At 40.0% G+C, this 17,983-nt stretch overlaps 2 protein-coding genes across 15 annotated transcripts in view; one reads left to right on the top strand and one right to left on the bottom strand.

The window, feature by feature from the left end:
- The window catches only part of SCAP (SREBP cleavage activating protein), a 22,557-nt gene extending 21,284 nt beyond the window's left edge, over positions 1 to 1,273 (bottom strand). For 5 of the 8 annotated variants that reach the window (XR_015326255.1, XM_086986844.1, XM_086986846.1 and 2 more), the window contains exon 1: positions 196 to 1,273. The gene's annotated coding sequence lies outside the window, so the exon portion shown is untranslated. The remainder of the gene's footprint in view (positions 1 to 195) is intronic. The other 3 variants (XM_086986847.1, XM_086986848.1, XM_022805045.2) reach the window with 3 other exon arrangements.
- Positions 1,274 to 1,372: 99 nt separating this feature from the next.
- LOC111250196 (uncharacterized) lies at positions 1,373 to 12,215 on the top strand. Of its 7 annotated transcripts, none has more exons than XM_022805048.2 (11): positions 1,373 to 1,517; positions 2,576 to 2,651; positions 2,837 to 2,944; positions 4,141 to 4,245; positions 4,476 to 4,522; positions 4,789 to 6,780; positions 7,180 to 7,401; positions 7,764 to 8,012; positions 8,320 to 8,573; positions 8,866 to 9,067; positions 10,314 to 12,215. In XM_022805048.2, the coding sequence occupies exons 4-11, from the start codon at positions 4,161 to 4,163 to the stop codon at positions 10,683 to 10,685; spliced, it is 3,423 nt and encodes a 1,140-aa protein (XP_022660783.1). In that variant the 5' UTR covers positions 1,373 to 1,517; positions 2,576 to 2,651; positions 2,837 to 2,944; positions 4,141 to 4,160; the 3' UTR covers positions 10,686 to 12,215. The 7 variants fall into 7 exon arrangements, 6 of the variants coding, with proteins under 6 accessions (XP_022660783.1, XP_086842976.1, XP_086842975.1 ...); XM_086986849.1 differs by lacking the exon at positions 1,373 to 1,517 and adding an exon at positions 1,791 to 1,909; XM_086986850.1 differs by lacking the exon at positions 2,837 to 2,944.
- The last annotated feature ends 5,768 nt before the right edge of the window (positions 12,216 to 17,983 follow it).

Raw genomic sequence — 17,983 nt, 5'->3', positions numbered from 1 at the left:
TATACACGAGAACGAAAGAGGCCGGCAAGAACCACATGTGTAATACAGAGTAAAAATTCCTTTATTGCAAAAAAAAAATGATATACATAAATATATAAATGCGAGATGCCGACATGCGGTATGCTTGCCACTAATATGTATATATATATATATATATATATATATACGAGATGTGTAAAAACGAACGATACTTACAAGTGAAGCGAAAACGTATTTATTGTCGCTCCGCTAGGTGAAATCAATTCAGTGGAATTAACGGTCACCCACAGGTAATGAGTTCTCGCCAATCGGCGCGGAATAAGGCGCAATCGCTGCACTTGTATTGTGCTACAGTTGTTTTGTATCCTCGACGTTGGAAGCACACAGTAATACTCACTCACTCACTACATAACTTCATTATGATCCGCTTTAGTCGAAAACGAAGACCTTCACCACACCATTCGTTCTTTGTTGATACCTATGATAAGAGTACTTTGAGCATGGCAAGTTTCGCTCGCGTACGCCACTTGCAACGGTTCTAGCACATGATATCGCATCATTTCCATTGGCCACCGTATTTTGTAGGAAAGCGTGTTTTTGGAATGACAATGTAACTTTTTAGCATACAACTTCACTAAAATAGCTATATGCGAGCAAGAAACAGAGCGTATAAGTTTTTACATTACTTGACATTGACACAGTGGATTTTCTCTTACCAAGCGATTTCTCCAGCTCGCTCCTTTGTATTCGCTTCGGGTTTTCTGTGCTGTTATTACCGCCTAATTTTACAACTATTTCATCCAGGCAATATTACACCGTCTGCAGTCTCCTTGGCAGAGTTCGATCCTTTCGTTTGCCCTGCTACATTTAACTTCTTCTTCGAACGGCTTACTACACATCTGGGCACATAACTACGACATGACCAACATTAACAGCCGCAGAAATCGTCGTTATGGTTGGAGCGCAGCTGTCGGCGCTGCCGCCGCAATCACGTATTTGCTTCTGAAGAAGTTCCTATTCACTCGCTGCTTTCGACAAGCTGAATAGCTCACAGACAGTTTCCAGGGCTTATGCTCTCCTCTACTGTGTATATTCGCCTTTGCCTGTACTATTAACGTGAAGGAGTTAAACCTGTTAATCAGCCGGGTCGTAGTTGTCGCCGACGTGACTTTTGTTCTCAACACACTTGCCAATGTCTACAATGATCCGGCGTTGTATAGAACCATTGTGCCGATGTATTGAACCACCTATTCGCCAGCATCGAGGTCGACGCAATATTCTCTAAACGCAGCGCCAGCCGCTACGCAGGAGACGTTTTATATATATCTATATATATATATATATATGTGTGTGTGTGTGTGTGTGTGTGTGTATGTACAAGTGAGCTCTTGCTAGCTAGTTGATCGCGTGCAACAATACAACGTGACCACGATTGGTAAGCGGCGACAACGGAACAACACGGAGCAAGGAAAACAACGCTGGACTCATATAGTCAACAAGACGCCAGCCAGCTAGATAAACAGGCAGACACACGGCAGGTAGGCTCCCTTTATGAGAATGGGATACACACCGTGTGAGCGGGCTAGAAGTGTTACTGCTGAATGTGCACACACTACACACAGACATATACATTAACGAAAAAATCAAAACAACAATAATTTCGTACTCGGCCTTTAGTACGTCTTCCATTGGGTGCTCACCTAGTAGTTGATGATGGTCGATGGCACTAGAGAGGCGCAAGACAGCTATGAGCGTGTCGGACTCGGAAGTTCTTGATGAAAGCAATCAGCATAGTTATAGGGTTGGGAACGGGACACATACTAGGACTAATACCTTCAAGCAGAAGAAATTGTAACAGTGTTGAGTATAGATATGGGTGTGTCTGTCATTTGACAATTTTTTGAGTATGCGTCAAGCTAACAGTGCATGGGTAAATGTTGAGGCAGTGCCTATATCAATGTAGTACGAGGAATAATAAGTGCGAACAGGTTTCTAGTACCAGTTTTCTGGCAACTGTACATTACTCTTTTGCATTCAGTCAGATCAATACTATTTGATATTTAATCCGTAATTCATTACACGGTCGTACAATATGCACGTTCGTTTATACACAATGCTGGCCTACGTGTTACGTGCGACAAAAAGTATACCATCGATTGTTTTCAATAATAATCAAATGGATTGTTCCTACGCCCAGTAAACGATAATAATCGTTGTCACGCACCCCTTAAACGATTCATGTCAAATAGGCTGACGTGCTAATTACAAACTTGTTTAAGAACAAAACGACTTCATTTTTATTATGCAATTGTTCTACCATAACTTGAACAAGACTAACAGCGAATATTGAGAATAACAAATATTCTGAAAAAATACTGCAGCAAAGCACCACAGCACCGTACGAATGAAGAGACTGCACCTAGCAGACGACACGGCATTTGAAGAAAGGGTGATCGGAGTATTGTCTTTACCCACATAGGATTAGTAGGCTACCAGCCGATTTGCGATTTGATGTGATTCGTATGTTTTCTGACGTGTGTGACGTCTAACCCAGAAGTAGAGAGATGTACACAACCATTGTCACCTTTAATTCTAGTTTCAGGTGCCTGAACCGAGTGTCGTCATAGATCCTGTTGGAATCTAGAATACCCGTGGATCAAACAGTTACCGATGTGAGGGAAATCTACAATAAATAGCACCATAAGTATAGTATATCCCACATAAACTATATCCACCCTTAGGCGCCGTCCCTATCTGTGATCATCTCCAGTTCAGTGCTTGTGTAGTTAGAATCAATGGTCTGGCCAATAGTGAAAGTGCAACGGCTTTTTGATTTATGTGGCATTTGATGAAATAGTTCAGGATTGTTCTGTGGCGCCAAAGAAAAAGTTCCACCCGGTTACGACGCGACTTTCGTCAGGACGCGGGCCTGTCTCATTGGGGTACATCCACTAAACAGCTGGGGGTACGTACGAACCCGTGCTTTTGTTAACGAAACGAATGGGGAAAGCTGATTTTTAACGTTCTAGGCAATAAGAAAAACTGAGATTCCCAAAAAAAAAGTATGTTTTTACACAATTTGTATAGCTCGAATTAATGCTAGAGGCAAATTTTAGTTATTTTTGTAACCTGATTATGTCCACTACGCCAAACGTCATATGCATTGGAGAGGGGGGGGGGGGGGGTATCGCATTGATATGAGCAGACCACAAGCTATGGTGTCCTTTTTTTCAGTATCGGCCTTTGCTGAGTTTATGACAGAACCAAGAACCATTGTATCTTTAGCGTCGATTTCAAATAAAAACGAAATATATGGTGTGGTTGTGTCCCCTGGCACTATGAGCAGAGATGAATGCACTGGTGCTCCACGTTCATACTCATTATTCTCTTGTCGGATTCTATTGATTAAGCGATGTACAAAGATATACAAAGAACACGTCCATCTGACCCATAAAGATAATCAAATATTTTTTTACTGACGTTTCAAGTAAAATATGAGCGATTTTGACTCCACTTATTCCTATTCATCTTACGATATCCTCTTTTTTAAATTATTAAAACGAATTAATTGAGTACTGGTTAGTATTTTGGCAGCTGCTTTAATGTTCAATACAGATCATTAAGGCAAAAAGTAAAGCAAAAAGAGAACATAAAGACACGTCTTTATGTTCGCGCGTTATGTATACAATAGAACTGCAGTTACATACGGATTGTAAGGTTCAACTAAGGTATGCCATGGGTGCTAATTGAATTAGTTAACGCACATTGAGGTAGCAGCGGTTGATGATGTGGAAAGGAAAGTTTTTTCTTGAGTAATAGACCAAAATCTGAAAATATGACTGGGCTAATATTATGATATATCGCACCTGTCAGACCGATTTCACTGTTTTGGGTCTTTCATTTGTAAAATCGATAAACTAATATCAAAATAGTGCGCTTCATCGTTAAAAAAAGACCGTTTCAGAATGGGGATGCTTGAGGGTGTGTATCTGCTGGCCTGTTTCAATACATCACGCATACATTCTTACAAGTGGAAATTTAGATATAGATTTTCATAGTTGAAGTACTGCCATGTAATCTTAACCGAATAAGTTGGCGAAATACTCTTTAATTCATAGCAGTTTGCCATAAATAAGCAATATTCGATTGACTAACCCGCAGACAGAACCTCCTTGGTCGTCATGACGTGGTTCAACCAGTTCAACCAGATTACATCTCATGTGCAAAACTTTGCCCGTGATGTTTTCGATCAGGATGGCAATTACAGTGAGTAGTTCCTTTTGTCACTAATTTCTTTGAGAATCGCAACGAATAAGCGTTTAAAAGATTTTAGACTTTAAATCTCCGACAAAGACCATCGTCAGAACACTGTCAGAACTGTAGAAGTTTCGATACCGATTTTTTGTACCAATGTCTATTTGATAGAGAAACATTCATAATAATAGAATAAATAACAATAATTTAATAAATAATAATATATTAAATCTACTTTTCAGATTCTGGCCAGTCGTCCAATCAGGAAGGGAATTCGGCATCAGCAGCGGTTAGCGATACTTTCATGATGCGCTTCTAATATGTTCAATAATGACAGTGACTATCGTAGAACTAATAAATAACGTTTATCAATTCGAGAGATAACGTTTTCTCTATATATGGAAAACCCATGTTGCGCCGGCTAATTTTAAACATCACCTAAACAGCTTTATGCAGGCACTAACCTATGAATCATTATAGATAAATTTTATTTACTTCATGTTATTCCATACGGCGCAAGGCACTTCAAATTCAATATGTCTCTATCTACTCCAGGAAACCATCGAGTCACTTAGACAGGAAAAAACTCGTTTAGAAGACTCGCTTCTTCAGCTCGACCAACAATACCAAGAAGAGATGAGCAAAGTTATATTAATCAAGGACGAACTTCAAAACAAGCTCAAGCGAGCTGAAGGCGAACTCGAACAATATCGAAAAGGTGTTACGCCAATGGCTCCTGCGGCTGTTCACGAGGTTAGCCTCGACGACTGGGGTGATGATTGGGGCGATGGTGGAACTCCGCCAGTTGTGTTCTCTGCAAGGAGTAGCGGGGATCCGAGCCCACTCACAGCCGTGGGCTCATCTGCCGCCAAACTGGACGAAACTGCCCATGAACTTCTCGAATTGCGATCATCTCTGGAAGAGGCGCAACGACAGCTTGAAGCTGGCCAAGGTATCAAACTAGAGTTTGAAAAGCTGAAACACGAAAACAACACGCTGAAAAATCGGCTGGAGGCTCTGGAACAGGAAAATGAGAATCTCGAAGCGGAACTCGAAGGAATTCGTTCAGAGGAGGCTGTTACTAGCGGTGGTAGTGTTTCCTCAGCGAAGAAGTACGAGACGTTTTGTAAAGAGGTTGTATCGGTTTTGCTGGGAGATGCTGAACTAAGTGACGAGAAACTGTCTGAAGCGCGGGTCGGCCTGAGCGATCTTTCTGATAAGGTGCAACGATTTGAGCACAGTACAAACACAGTAGTTAAAAATCTCGAACTAATTGCAGATCAGAAAAAGACAATACTAACCGAGAAAATAGCCCTCGAAGATGAGCTGCGTTCGCTTCGGAATGTCAACGAGGAGTTGAAGACTATCCAGGGGCAACTGAAGAAGGCTACAACGGATCGTGAAGCAATAGCCGCTAAGCTAGAGAAAGCTAAAACAAGTGAAGCTATGCTTATACAACAAATCGCTGAGCTGAATGCCCGGGAGCGTGTAGCCGATGTCTCGAATCACATGGAAGTACAAACCGAGGCCGAGAAGAGGATCACCTTAATGAAGCAACAACTTGAATGTGAGCAAGCTGCGGTTCAGGAGCTACAGGCTGAGCTCGAAAAGGTACGAGCGTCCGCTGCCAACAGTGTCGAAGCAATTGAGCACGAACTCACGGCGAACAAAGAGGCATTAGTTGAACTAAAGCAGTCGCTTGCCGAATCCCTTTCTCAACTTGAAGTTGCTGCGGCCCGCGAAGCGTCGCTGACGCAAGAACTCCAAAATATCCAGGTTCTTTTAGCTGACCTTCAAAAAGAGAGTATCAGCGGTCACGACGAGGCCGCCGTTCTTCTCAAGACAACCCGTCAACAGGAGAGTAAGATTTTGCAATTGACTGGCGAGTTACAGCTGCTTCGTGTCGATGAATCAAAGCATATACAACGAGCAGAGGAACTTGAAAAGCAGGTAGAGGCGCTAAGTCAAGCTACTTTAGCTTCAGTAAATAGCCAGGAAATGGACGAAGAAATGGCAAACCTTCGTCAGAGACTAGAAACTAGCGAACAGGAATTAGAGCTGTTGCGACATAGCCGAGACAGTGTAGTAAGCGAGTTAGAAGCAGCCAAACATGAGTTGGATATGTGTCAACAGAAGCTAGTTCAAATACAAATGGAATCTGGTCAGGGACATTCGAGTACGACGGAACAGATAACAACGTACTCGAAGCAACTTGAGGCTGCCGAATCTGAACGGCAGGAAAGCGCTAATAAATTGGCGAATGCGCAGAGGGAGCTTGAAGCGCTGCAGGTAGTACGGCAAGCCCTGGAGAAGGGTATGCAGCAGCTCAGTACCGAGAAAGAACAAATGATTGCGGTTGTGAGCGACAAGGCTCGAGAAAACAATGATTTGAAAGGACGGCTCGACGGCCTGATGAGCGCCTTGGCTAACGAGAAACAGCTTACGATTCAGTTGCAACAGCAACTCCAACAGACGCAGGGAGAGGTACAGCGACTGCAGCAGGCGCCCGCAGAGCCTCAAGCAGCCACGCCTCTACTGACAGACAAGGTAAATCTATTAAAAAGAATTCTTGTCGAATATAATGCTTTGATGGGGTGGTATTATATAAGTGTTTCATAGCAAATAAAAAGTGGCGCCGAACATAACAACTCAAGATCTATAGAAAACGTGTAAATTTTTTCTAGTTATTTATTTAGGCTATATTCGGGAAGTATCTATCGGCTACTGCTGAACGAGCTTCTAATCAAGTATGTAAAGGGTTTAAGTGTGAACAATTTACTTTTACAAAATTTTTGATTCCATGGACTGTTTACTTATGTCTCCTTCGCTGCTAATGCTTCTAGTATAAGCAATGGTGAAAATTCTTTACTTTAATGGGTACAGCGTACATTTTGTTGCACGGCTTTTTTTTTTTTTTTAATAAAAATGTGTTGCTTTTTGTCGTAGATTGCCGCACTGGAAGGTGAGCAGCAAACTCTTACACGCACAATCCAGCACAAGGGACAAGAGAACGCCGAACTGAAACAACGTATACAAAAGTTACTAGACAACGAATCTCGTCTAAACGTCGATGTGCAACGATTGAGAGCGCATCTGGCCAGTGAAGATGAACGACATACCAAAGAAATACTTGCCCATGAGCATCGAATAGCCAGCTTACAACAAAAGGTAGTCATACTTGTGCAGGACAGGGATAAAAGTAGGTTTGACACTACATAATACATATTAGACGGCTCCACAAATAGTTATATGAATATACTGAGATGTGACGACCAGAACGAATAAGACCATATGAATATACTGAGATGTGACGACCAGAACGAATAAGACCTACAAATACTTTCTCAGAGAAGCACCGTAATTTTTCAAGTATTAGCCAACTGTTTTGCAATTTATGCTTTGCGTATATTTGTTATTTGCGAGCGCCAATGTACGCTAATCTCTGATGAATTTTGCGTGTGCTGTTATATAACTTGCTCGCAACGCATTGCCTTCCCGTGACTATTGCTGTATACGAAATTTCTATACAGCTCAGTGAGTTTGAGGCAAATGCGCGTTACACAGATTCGAGTGTGCAGGCTGTCACCGCAGCGGCCTCTGAACGGGTCGAAATCCTCGAAGCGGAACTGGAAACAGTTTCATGTCAGCGGGACGAAGCCTTGGAGGAACTTAGTCAAATGGAGGACCGCCTTCAGCAAAGTCAAACGAGCCTCGCTAGCCTTCAGGTTGTTCTCGAACAAATGCAGAGGGAAGCTGACAACCAGATTCGGACGGCAAAGGTCAGTGAAGCGTAAAATTCTGCCATTAAGGCAATAATCAGAAGCGCTTTTTACATTTAACCTTACTTGACAAAGCGGTGTAGCTAAAGATATACCATCGATGGTGATATCGATATAAAATAGGTTGTATGGGCAAATGTTACATGCCGTAAGTACAATCATTAGAGAAATACGTTTAATATATGTATAAAATGTATCATTCGTCAGCCACCTGTCGCTGTGTTCCAAAACAAATTGCAACAATTTAATCATAAAAAAAATTAACGTAAGCTATTTTTTGTCTTTGTTTCTTTGTAACATTTTACAGAAACAGTACGAGGCAGAGCAAAAGCGCAAAAATGAGCGAATTCTCGAGTTGGAGGCCGCGGTCGCGGCAAAAGAAGAGACGCTGTCGAATGTATCGGAAACGGTGCAAGCTACACAGCGACTCTCTGAACAACTGGAACAAAAAAACTCCGATTTGAGCAGACTTCAGCAGAAGCTAGCTGAAAGTGATGATCAGTTGCAAGCGGCGCTTAGCAAATGTCGCAAGGCTGAAGGAGCTGAAGGTCAAGTAGAGAAGTGAGTTATAGAACGTGGTCGTGTAACGCAGGCCGGCGATTATTTTTGTTGCGTGTCATTTTTCCTTCGTAATGGTATCTATTAATAAAAAAATTAACTGTGAAATTTAATTTTCATGCTTTTTGTCACGATTAAAACTTAATTCCAGTAAAGTCTGTGTATTGCTTGATAGCATGGGAGAACGAAGCACCTCAATACACAACAGGTATCTAGGCAGGTAGACCTTACTTGAACAAAGACCAAAGTAATACTTCTCTAAACAACCCAATGCTTATCATTGTATTTCTTTTAGGCAGTTGATCAAGAACATGTTACTCGGATACTTCACGGCTCCGGCTGACAAAAAGAATGATGTCCTTCGATGTATTACCGGCTATTTGGAATTTAGTGAAGGTGAGGCTCGCAAAACTGGGCTGGGAAGTGGTCAAAGAGGATTTCTCGGTATTTTCGGTGGAGGTCAACAATCAACCAGTTCCGGCAACGACCCGAATGACGTAAGTGCATTAAACATATTTGCAGACGAAGACTAAAAGTTAAAAAAGTTACTCTAGGCGTGTGTCTGTGGTGTATTTGGTTGTCAAAAAAGGATTGACCGTTTTTTAGCCAGTGAGCTTAATCCGGTATCTCAGCTAACATAAGTCGCATCAGGTCGGGTAGAAGGCTTTGAAAATAAATTGAATGTCTGCAAAAATTCATTATTTGCTATTGCTGTTTTACGATGAAGGCACAAATGCTCCCCAAAGCCATAAAAAAATTGATGCTTGTAGTAAATATGGGATACCGGAAGGAATAGCGTGAAGATGGTTCTGTGGCTTTCATTCTAAAAATTTCGATGTGAAAGATAATTTCTTATAGTGATTGTCCAATTACAAAAAAAGTTGATGAAATTATGCAACACGTAGGCAGCCATGAAATCATGAAGGACTAAACATCCACCACTATCCAGTTTCAAACCGTTAAATTAGTTGACGAAAGCTGGCTCCAAAACGAAGCTGGAAGTTTGGACGCTACATGAATCGATACAAAAGAATTTATTCGATTGTATTTCCATCTGTGAAACTATACAGATACGTAACGACATTGTTGCATTTCTGCAAAGCAGTTAAGTAGAGTTGATAAAAAATAAATCACATACGACAATAATGTGCAAATAAAGAAAAGTAAAAAAATGCTTTTTATAAAATGTGGCAAAGCCCAGACTGGTGCCGAAATGTTATACTATGTGTCTGGTGTGTTGGGAAGAAAATCGTGCATTAAAGCTTGCTTTGTCAGGCAAAACAGTCGATTCGGACCTTTAGTAACAACAACTAATAGGATTACAATAAGCTACTGAAAGAAATTAACTGGAACAAGTGAGCAGAAAAGGCGCCGTTCCCATTATGACAATGTCAAGCAGTACAAATCTTTAAGCAATCGGCAATTATTGAGAGAAATTCATTGGAAAATTTTAGTGCATGCGTCGCACAGCCCGAATCCTGTATCATCAGGCAGATATCTACTTCGGTCCCCGCAGATCTGCCACAGATAAAAGTACTTGCTTTAATTTTGCTTAAAACCGCGAGTACTTTTTCGACAGCCTAGCGTAACTTTTTCGAGCTGCATGAAACGGATTCTTATATTGATAACAACACCGCTGCAAGTTACCGCTGCCAGTTCAGTTTTTGTTTCTTCTTCAACAAAGTTCAAACACCATAACAATAAAATTCCCCCCCCCCTCCTTTGTTTCTTATCGTTCCACAGTCGTTTACCAACCAGTTCATTGCATTTCTCGAAAAGGAGTCCATGCCCAACGCCCCGCTCAAACTTCCCACTGAGCTTAATGCAACGTCGCACCAAGACAGCCGTTTACGAAAGGTGATTTCTTCATCATTACCGCCGGACCAGCAGCTGCCACGTCAGATGGCTTCTTCCCCCTATCGGCATCCACCCACAGACAATCCTTTATTTAGCCATCTGCCACAGCAGCAAAGTACAGTTTCATCGACAGGCGACACCACTTCGATGGTGACATGGGCACCTTCGCTTGCGGGAAGCAGTAGGGAGTCTACCGCTTCTGAGCCTGAAATGCTCCGCGAACTCCTCGGACAGGCCCCGTCTTCGTCGCTGTCATAGTCGGTAATAGAATTATTAATGGGATGCGCTGATCAGTAAGGGACCGGAAGAACAGTGAAATATGAAGCTAAAGAGAAGTTAGGTGAAGAACGGAGAAACACTGAGAAGAATGTGAGGAGCTGTAACGAATAAGGTCGGATTTGTGGCGTTTTTCAAAGTGTATGATATATATGATGTATTGTTGTTAATATAAGGTGAACAGGAATCATGAAAAATGTGTTTCGGATGTTCGACATGGCGAGTCCTGACCATGAGAGACAAACCGTTTCAATGAGTGGAGAGAAGTCAACCAAAGGCACCAATAATTAATACATAGACGGAGATAACTGGAAGGATTTTATCAGGCAGTTGGTTATGATCCGGTTAAGGAGATTGAACTGGACTGAATTGGTATGTGTTATACCTTTTTTAAGCGTTAAATATGTTTCTAGTTAATGGTACAAACAACAGTTCAGAGCAATAATGATTTCTCTTTGAATAAGAAACAATGAATTCGTCGAATGATTGTGCTGTATTTCCCTTAAAAAATCGATTTTTGAGATATGATCAACGTCAGTTATGGAAAGGCGCTATTTACCGGAGGTCTGAAACACAAACAAGACAATGAGCATTTGACGTCACTGAATTTGTGCTGAGATAACAGTTTCGAAAATCAATTTTCCCTCGCAACCTAATGGACCGCAGGGATGAGTTTAGGTACTAGTTAGGATACTAATTGTTTACGTCCGAAAAAAGCATTGATAGAGATTATAGTAAATTAATCACACGCTTTTGAGCATGTTTTAGTTCTTTGAAGGAACGAGTTCCAGCGCCGAATGGGTTAGTGATTATTGTGCTAGAACGCAAGTGTTAGATTTACTTACTGCTTTTAATTTATAACTAGGTAACTCGTAAGATTGACACAATAAATAAAATTCCACAACAACTCACGAACAGTATGTTACGACAGTGTCAGTTTATCAAGCTCGGCATCGCTTTACCCAGCTCTATATATCTAATAATACTGAGTGTAGTGTTAGCTTCGTCATAAACCAACGACGCTGCATGATTTCCGCGAGTGTTAATTTTGTTAAGAGAGCACAGGTGCCGCATACACAGACTACGATCCTTCAAGAAGTACCCTGACAGCGCATGTAAAATGATAGTTGAAATTGTGGGGGGGGGGGGGGGAACTTACGTTAATAACGCCCACCGTAGAAAAGCTGCAAGCAAACAATACAGACGTGACGAGCTGTAAGTTGGCTACTATAGTTAGTTCAAAGTGATATCGAATTCACCAGTGAGAAACGAGCGGCGAGGTCAAGAACTAACAGTAATGATCATGATACTAAAAGGATGGATTTTACTGCTTAGGCTTTAATACCGCTGCTTCTACTATTAATAATCTTTTGATTATTTTAGGTTGGACGACATTCATTAAAGCTGGCCAGATTGAAGAAGTGTCGAATAGACGTCAATTGATAAGTAAATAAACCAATGAAAAATACATAGATAAGTGAATAAAATAAAGTTGATTAGGACTAAGTAAAATTGGTGTTCATTAACTGGAGAGAAAGTTTTTACAGATATTTGAAATTTTTTGTTTTTCTAAGTAATTCAAATATGTGGAAATATATCCTGTATATAAAGTAGGTATTTATATTTTTCTATGCATCATGAGCTAGGTTGGTGATGGCGACTGGAACATCTACTTAAAATCTACTTCACAACGATCCTACCTAATATTCGTGATTTCCAAAAATATATATTGGTAAAACAACCTACGCTCGGTTTCGGACCTAAACCGCTTATGTGCCCGTAAGTTTAGTAGACAAACTCGATACTACTGCGCTATTGCCGGAACCAAAAAGGTATGCCTAATATCGTCCTCTTCTTCCCACCCAACAAATTTAAAATTTTAACTGCGAAAAAATTAACGAAGCTTCGGAAAATGCAGTGTTGTTCCACAGATTTTCAACAATCACCAACATGTTTCATAATATTTAGATTATTTATAATACTAATAATATCAGCTTATCGTGAAGAACATAAACATACGTCCATAAAAAATACATTTTCTAAATGCAAAGGAATTAACGCGTCAATGATTCCATGTATAGTGAACTGTCCCGGTTGCTAGAATTGAATAAATCGTAACTAGACTGATTTAATTCGAAGTGGCCCAAAAACAAAAAAACAGCTATGTAGAATGACTCATCGTTCGTTCTTATTTTTCTCATCAAAAAATACATATATTAAATGATTACACACTGAAATAATCTAACTTGATCAGTTCTCCAGTCTGATAACGATGCTATTAAGAAAGCCTCTATTCCTAAGAATAAGTGAACACAGGTAAGTTAGTAATGCTTCTTTGTGTAAGCTGGCTAAATACAACTTTGAAATTGACTTATCAGTCAGACAGCCTTTTTTGATTATTCAATAATCATGTCAATCAATCAATGATCAATAATAATAATTAATCAATAATTTTGAAATTCAATAATAATGACAATAGATATAGGATATATCCCTTTGAGACAAACCGTTAGTGATGTCTGCAAATCACTACAGACAGCGATAGTCGTTTAAATTTAAAGACTCACGGGTTTATCCTATTATTGACGAGTGAATGAGCACAAATGAAACCACCGATTAAATTTTTTTTTGGTTTATTGCAACGTCAGCAATGATTCCTCATATGGGAATCTGGGTGAATGAAATTGTGAGTACTGTTTCAATAAAGTACAAAGAAATGTTTGATTTTTCGAAAAATTCTCGATATAAGTTATTAGGTTATGTAGGATAAAGATGGATTCATTTAGGCCGGCTATTTGTCGTAGCTGAGGCACGTCCACCCATTACCCTTGACACTACAAAAGTAACTGACGAGAAAGGAAATCTATTTCTAGAACAGAACCACAAAAATATCATGGTGTGGATAAAACGGATAAGAAATTAATCATCAGATTCTAAGCTATTGTTCGAAGCTTTCGCATCAGACAATGACAATGGCTTTTCTTTAATTGCTTGAAATTTAGGGTTTACATTGCGGCCAGCTTTCATGGCAAGAATTCGGGCAAGATTTCCCTGAAACAAACCCACATTTAAAAAACTTTATTACATGCCTGTTTTTATCTAGATACAGTTTACTAACTAAAAACACCAGTTTTGTCCCAGCTTGTTCGTATCAGTATATATAGATACATATAATACGTCTAATCTCGTATTAGGGACGTACAAGGAATCCTTAACCCTTCTACACATACGATTATCACGAAGGATCCACTGTTGCTTTCATACAAGCGACGATGCGCGCCGTCTTTTGAGCCAAAGCATGTATCTCCCTACCGTGATAATAGTAATTAGCCTGATGCAATGTGAAGGGTCATACTAAATTAATTTCACCGTCAGTGAATATCAACACCTAACCCCAGGATTGATTTCCTTGGTTTCATATTCGCAGATATCCTGAACACCCTAAGTTCGATAGATTATATGGATATCGTCTACATTATTACATATTTTCTAGTGTTTCACGTAAATGGCACTGTCTTTTCCTACCAGAAGCCTTCGGTCGGGTAAATCGGTCTTGCCCTGAGAAGCCAAGTTTAAGACAGGCTACGGAGTTGACAGTTGCACCTCGCCGATAGCAAGTCTGTCGTCATCCACATTAGTGTGAGTTATAACAGCTGTATGAATTCCTCTCATGTATCATTGGTCCCGTTTGCTGCAGGTAACAATCATTAATTGTCGTGCAAGTCCACTTATCGTTTGGACTCCAAAACAGAACAGTGGTAGTTAGCTGCGATGTCTATGAAACTCACTATTACATATTCAGGTTCTCTTTACTCTGAGCTTCGGTTGTCGGCTCATCGATATCCGCTACCGATGTTTGATCACGGCATCTCACCGACCAATCAGTCCGTCATTCCCTGTGGCTATTTCCAATTAGGTCAGTTTTGAAACTGTGCGCTCACCTTGACCGGGACTTCGAAGTCGAGACTATCTAACTGGAAGAATCTGCTCGATGGTCCCCGTACAAAAGCGCGGTTAGCATAGACACTCTGCATGCCTAATGCGCAGATTTGCCCAAGTTGCTCGGCTTCAGCTAATTCTTACCTGTTTTACTACTCTACGTAGCTTGTTCATATAATGCGACGGATTCAACCTAGGCGACCTAAATCGCGTGCATTTATGCCAATGTTATTACCAGAAAATAAAGAATGCACTTCGTTTTCGTTTATTGAGGAACTAAAGCGGTAACACAATTGTAGCTCTGTACTCTGTGCAATAGAAGTAATAATATTTTCTGTCGAAGTTCAAAGCCATTCGTACTTGATCTGATTTTTATTTCGAGCTCGAGTTCGAAGAGAAGAGCCATTTGGCTGGAACCCCGCACTTTGATCGCACCTCAAATTCTAATGCGATAAGTGTCGAAACATCCAAGAAACAACGAGATCGATCCAGTTTCAATGGGATGGAACATCTTTTCGTATTGACTGAGATGGCTTTCATGTAGCCATATAGGAAGCAATAAGCGTTTTATTTTTTCGGTGAAGTATCGAAGAGCGTGCGCACTCATAAAACATCCTCGGGCATTCAAACTAGCATCCCCTAATCTGTACGAGCAGTTCACAACCTACATTTGTACGAAGTTAGCTTAGAATGTGTAGTTGGAAACCTTGGCTATTTGCGGGATAAAAACATGCATCTAGAGTAATGTTTACTTAGCCATTGCTACTGTGCTCGGAAAATGCTTTAGATACTGCTCTGCAGACGTTTTTTTATCTGTGACCCGAACATTGGTAATCGAATATATCATTCATGGACAAAATTATCGTAAGTGTGCTATTAGTTGACCACCATGAAGCGACCTTTTGCAATATGCGCTTCATATATGCGCCGCAGCTGCATCAGGCTGATTGAAAGATCAATTTTTGTTAGGTTCTAAGGTGCCACATATCTGGGTACAAATGAAAGACAAGGTAGTCGCCTATACCGTATTTTGATGAATAGTAGGAATCAAATTATACTTCACTGAGGTATGGATCTATTTATATAATATAGACGTATATATATAAGTATATCGGGGTATATAGAGATTACGTTAGCGCGGACTTCTGTGTAGACTTCACCTTTCGTGTGTGTTCTTTGTTCAATAAGATTAATCAAATTATTAAAATATGTTTTATGAAAATTATTGGCATCATCATTATAATTATCATAATAGTCGTGATAATAAATGACAAAACAATTAACATCAGGCAATATCAGGTCATGGTATCGCTATTGTTTATTTGTTCATTTGCCACATTATTACCTAAATAATATCATCTTATAGTTCTCTAGTAAGAATCGTAATATGATTTGTAATAATGGTCGTAATAATTATAATAATAGAATAAGTTCAGTAAAGTTGGTCGCAGCAGCAATCTATATCGCTTATGTCGCATGTTTAATACTCAACACATTTGGCCACTTTGATGGAAGACCATTACATTTGTCGTTACTTATCGTCATGTGTATATATATATATATAGATATGTAAAACCAACAGCCTGTTTGCTTTCCCTATCGATGTGATTTTCGTGCGCGACCACAGAATAGACATGTGTTCAACAGTTTTCATCAACCTTTTGACAACAGTGAAAATCTGTGAAATTTGTGCACACTGTAAGAGAAAAAGCGATCGTGTCAACTCGGAAAACATATCGAGTTCTCTATTTCACCAATGGGCGATAAATAGATTCTCCTTCATCGAGAGCGTTTTGCTCGGCAGTTGAATTTTACTTCGATTGAACATCAATCTCGAGTAAAAAATGCAACGATTGGCAATTTTCATTGTATTTGATATGGGTTTTTAAGTATTAGCTGTTGAAGATGCTTGTGAGATTGATGAATCAGAGAAACCACCTTGTCCAAATCGCTTTTGGCTAACACGGGTAGACAATGGCGTACCTTATGCTTCCAAAGAGGCAGAGATATATAGACGATAAGTGCACTCTCGCGTTATTTAGCGCTTCTATATATTTATAATGAGTAATAATCAATTGGTAAATGGCCCAATTACTAAACAATTGCAATAGTCGTCAAGATACAACATTAATTCTTCGTTTAATAGCAACGTGGAAATAGTTAATCAACTCCGGCTAAAATAGAATTCTCCTCCGTGCCATCTGTTGGCCATTGCCAGGCCATAAAAGTAGTACAACCGCATATTTATGTATACCGTAAACCTTTTCATGCTTAGTAACATCGTCTTGTAGATAGCACTTTTCTTCGTTCATTTTTCTTAATTGCCCTTCAGCCACCCCCTTCTTTGGACTTTCATGTGTTTCAACCCAAATGCTTGATACACGCAAAACCCATTTTCCTTTGTAGTAATCATTTAAGTGAAACAGGTTTGGTGGAAGTTCGTTTGTAGCGTTAGCGGAGTCACAAATAATGCTAACACCTTGAGTGAGGTTTGTCAGACTGCTTTCGATTAAAACAATACGATGTATTCCCATTTCCCGCTTTATTCACTAATAGATTTTCTTGTGTTCTATCTCACTAGCTAATAGCCTTGCAACGTTTTATAGGTTATCTATAGATTATTTTCTCATTACATTTCATTAGCTACATAGGCCGAATCAGTGGAGGCGTCACTTTTAAAAGTGAGGGAAAAATAAGATACAGACAACAGTGGTAAAGTTACAGGTACTTGTGGCTGATCTGTTTCTGCCAGTTTGTGATTTCTCTCATACTGCGTGTGAAACGACAATCTACAGGATCACGCAAGACAAAAAAAAAACGAGCATCACGTAATGTCACTCAATCATCAGTGAAAATTCCTACAAATAAATTTCAAAAATATCTCGTGTTTAACCGTGGCATCCATTGCGTGGGTGGGAGATAGTGGTAGTTTCGATGGCATTAGGCAGCAGGATATGTTGACAGGAACGTGCGCTTTTGATGAAAAATGGTGGGCTGGTAACAGGGTGTTCAGAAAAACGGCAAAAACAATGAAAAAAAATTCCAGAAGATCTCACCCCATATGCTATAAATGGTGCCGCAAACCAAGCGATCGGGCTGAGGAACTGATGACGATATAGTGTGGAAAAAAGATAAGAACATCCAGTCAATCTGGTAGTCTCACCATAATGGTAAGATCAACAGAGCAAATGTAAGATTATGCTAGTATTGTTGATGTACATGTGTCTGTTTGGTCCTGATGGCTTCTATTCTAGTAGGTTGTTGTTGTTCCGGTAATTGCTACTCTGTTTGTTCTGTGTGTCGATATATATATATATATATATATATATATATATATATAT

The sequence above is a fragment of the Varroa destructor genome, unplaced genomic scaffold, assembly GCF_002443255.2.
Source record: "Varroa destructor unplaced genomic scaffold, Vdes_3.0 BEIS01000004.1, whole genome shotgun sequence".
In the NCBI taxonomy this organism is placed as follows: Eukaryota; Metazoa; Arthropoda; class Arachnida; order Mesostigmata; family Varroidae; genus Varroa; species Varroa destructor.
This window is presented reverse-complemented; position numbering and strand designations above follow the sequence as displayed.